Source organism: Octodon degus, unplaced genomic scaffold, assembly GCF_000260255.1.
Source record: "Octodon degus isolate 3935 unplaced genomic scaffold, OctDeg1.0 scaffold00107, whole genome shotgun sequence".
Taxonomy (NCBI): Eukaryota; Metazoa; Chordata; class Mammalia; order Rodentia; family Octodontidae; genus Octodon; species Octodon degus.
Window position 1 is genome coordinate 128,785 of NW_004524683.1, and position 1,714 is coordinate 130,498.

A 1,714-nucleotide genomic window follows, 5' to 3' on the forward strand; every position below is an offset into this window, starting at 1 on the left:
TATTTTTTAGGGCAGGGTGTACAGAGTCTCACTACATAGATAGGACTCATAGTGATCCTTCTGTTTACAACCTCCACAAAGTGTTGGGATTACAGGCACATGCCACCATGTCCAGTCTCAAGCCATTTCAGCATGCCCGAGGGGCGGGGCTGGCACAGCCGGCCTGGGAATTGAGCCCCTTGCTTCTGTGTTTGCCTAAGCAGGCGCTTTAATGCGCTGAGCTATGTGGCTGGCCCTCCAAAATTATAAATAGAATCAGTTTTACTTGTGAATTATTACTCTGCCCTATTTAGTCTTGCTTAGTGCCTAATTACTTAGAATTGAAAAGGAAGATAAACTAATTTATTAAATAACTTTATGTGAAGTTTACAGGGTTTTTTTTTTTGCTGAGATCCATAATAAAGACTTTGCTCCCTGCCATCCTTATAAGAACAGTGGGGCCAGAGAGATAGCTCAGAGATAGCTCAGGTGTAAGCACCTCCCTGGCAAGCCAAAAGACCGTAGTTCAATTCCTGTCCCCAGGTGCCATGTGTTCTCATCCCCAGATCCCCGGGTGTGCTGTCTTGGCCTGGACCCCTGGGCCTGCCATCTCAGCTCAGATGCAGGCACCCATGGTGCAGCCCCGGAACTGGGAGTCGTGGTGCATGCCTGTAATCCTAGCACTCAGGAGATTGAGTCAGGAGGATCTCTGCGACTTTGAGACCAGCCTGGAGGCTACAAAAGTGAGCAAAAGGCCAGCCAACTGCACAGTGAGACCCTATCTCAAAAAAACAAAAAACAAAAAACAATGAACAGTAGGATGCCAGTATCTTACTTCCCAGCTTTGCGTTTTCAGGGCCGTTGGATTTCAACTGCTGTTTAAAGCACAGGTCTGGCCCCTTGTAACTGCTAACATAACTAGGCCACTCCGATGTTTGGTTTTTAAACTGTTGAGACTGATTAACAATAAGAGCATGTGTATGTACATGTATGTATCTGCCTGTGTCTGTATGTTTAAAATATTTTTTTGGGTCAAGTTAACTTTTGTGATCATTTGAATTAATGCATTTTTCTTGTTTCTTGGTCTAGGCAGTTGACAAGTACTTCAAGCTTCCTCATGCTTCCAGCAAACCACCTCGGATATCAGGAAGTCTTGTGGACACTTCTTACAAGACATTAAGATTTGCGTTCAGAGCATCATTGAAAACTGCCATCTATCGAATAACTACTACATTTGGTGAACATCTGAAGTAAGTTTACATGTTTTGATCTGCACTAATAGTTCACTTTTTTTTTTTTTTTTTTTTTGGAACTGGGGATTGAACTCAGGCCCTTGCACTTGCCAGACAAGCACGTATTCTACTGAGCTATGTCTATCTCCCTGGCCCCAGATAGTCCACTTTTAAGGAATTCCTCCGAGAAACAGAATTATTGAGGCCCAGATGTTGATATTGTTCTTCTAGCACCTTGATGGTCCCATTGTGAATTAACAGCTTGGATTTAGATTTAATATTTGTAGTTTAAATTTTTAGAAAAAAAACATTTGTAGTTTAAAATGTCGTAAACATGAGAGTTCCTTCAAATGGAGGAAGGAAGATAAAAAGTGATTTTTGTTCTTTCTCTCTCTCTTTTTTTTTTGTTAGTTTGTTTTTGTTTTTGGCAGAACTGGGGGATTGAACTCAGGCCCTTGCGCTTCCTTGGCAAGCGCAAGGGCCTGAGTTCAATCTCTAGTTCT

At 42.4% G+C, this 1,714-nt stretch overlaps 1 protein-coding gene across 1 annotated transcript in view; it reads left to right on the plus strand.

Moving 5' to 3' along the window:
• Positions 1 to 1,714, plus strand: part of Ndc1 (NDC1 transmembrane nucleoporin) — a 68,260-nt gene that overhangs the window by 59,714 nt on the left and 6,832 nt on the right. Inside the window, exon 16 of the mRNA XM_023724184.1 lies at positions 1,069 to 1,229. Coding sequence (XP_023579952.1) covers positions 1,069 to 1,229 — 161 coding nt within the window. The remainder of the gene's footprint in view (positions 1 to 1,068; positions 1,230 to 1,714) is intronic.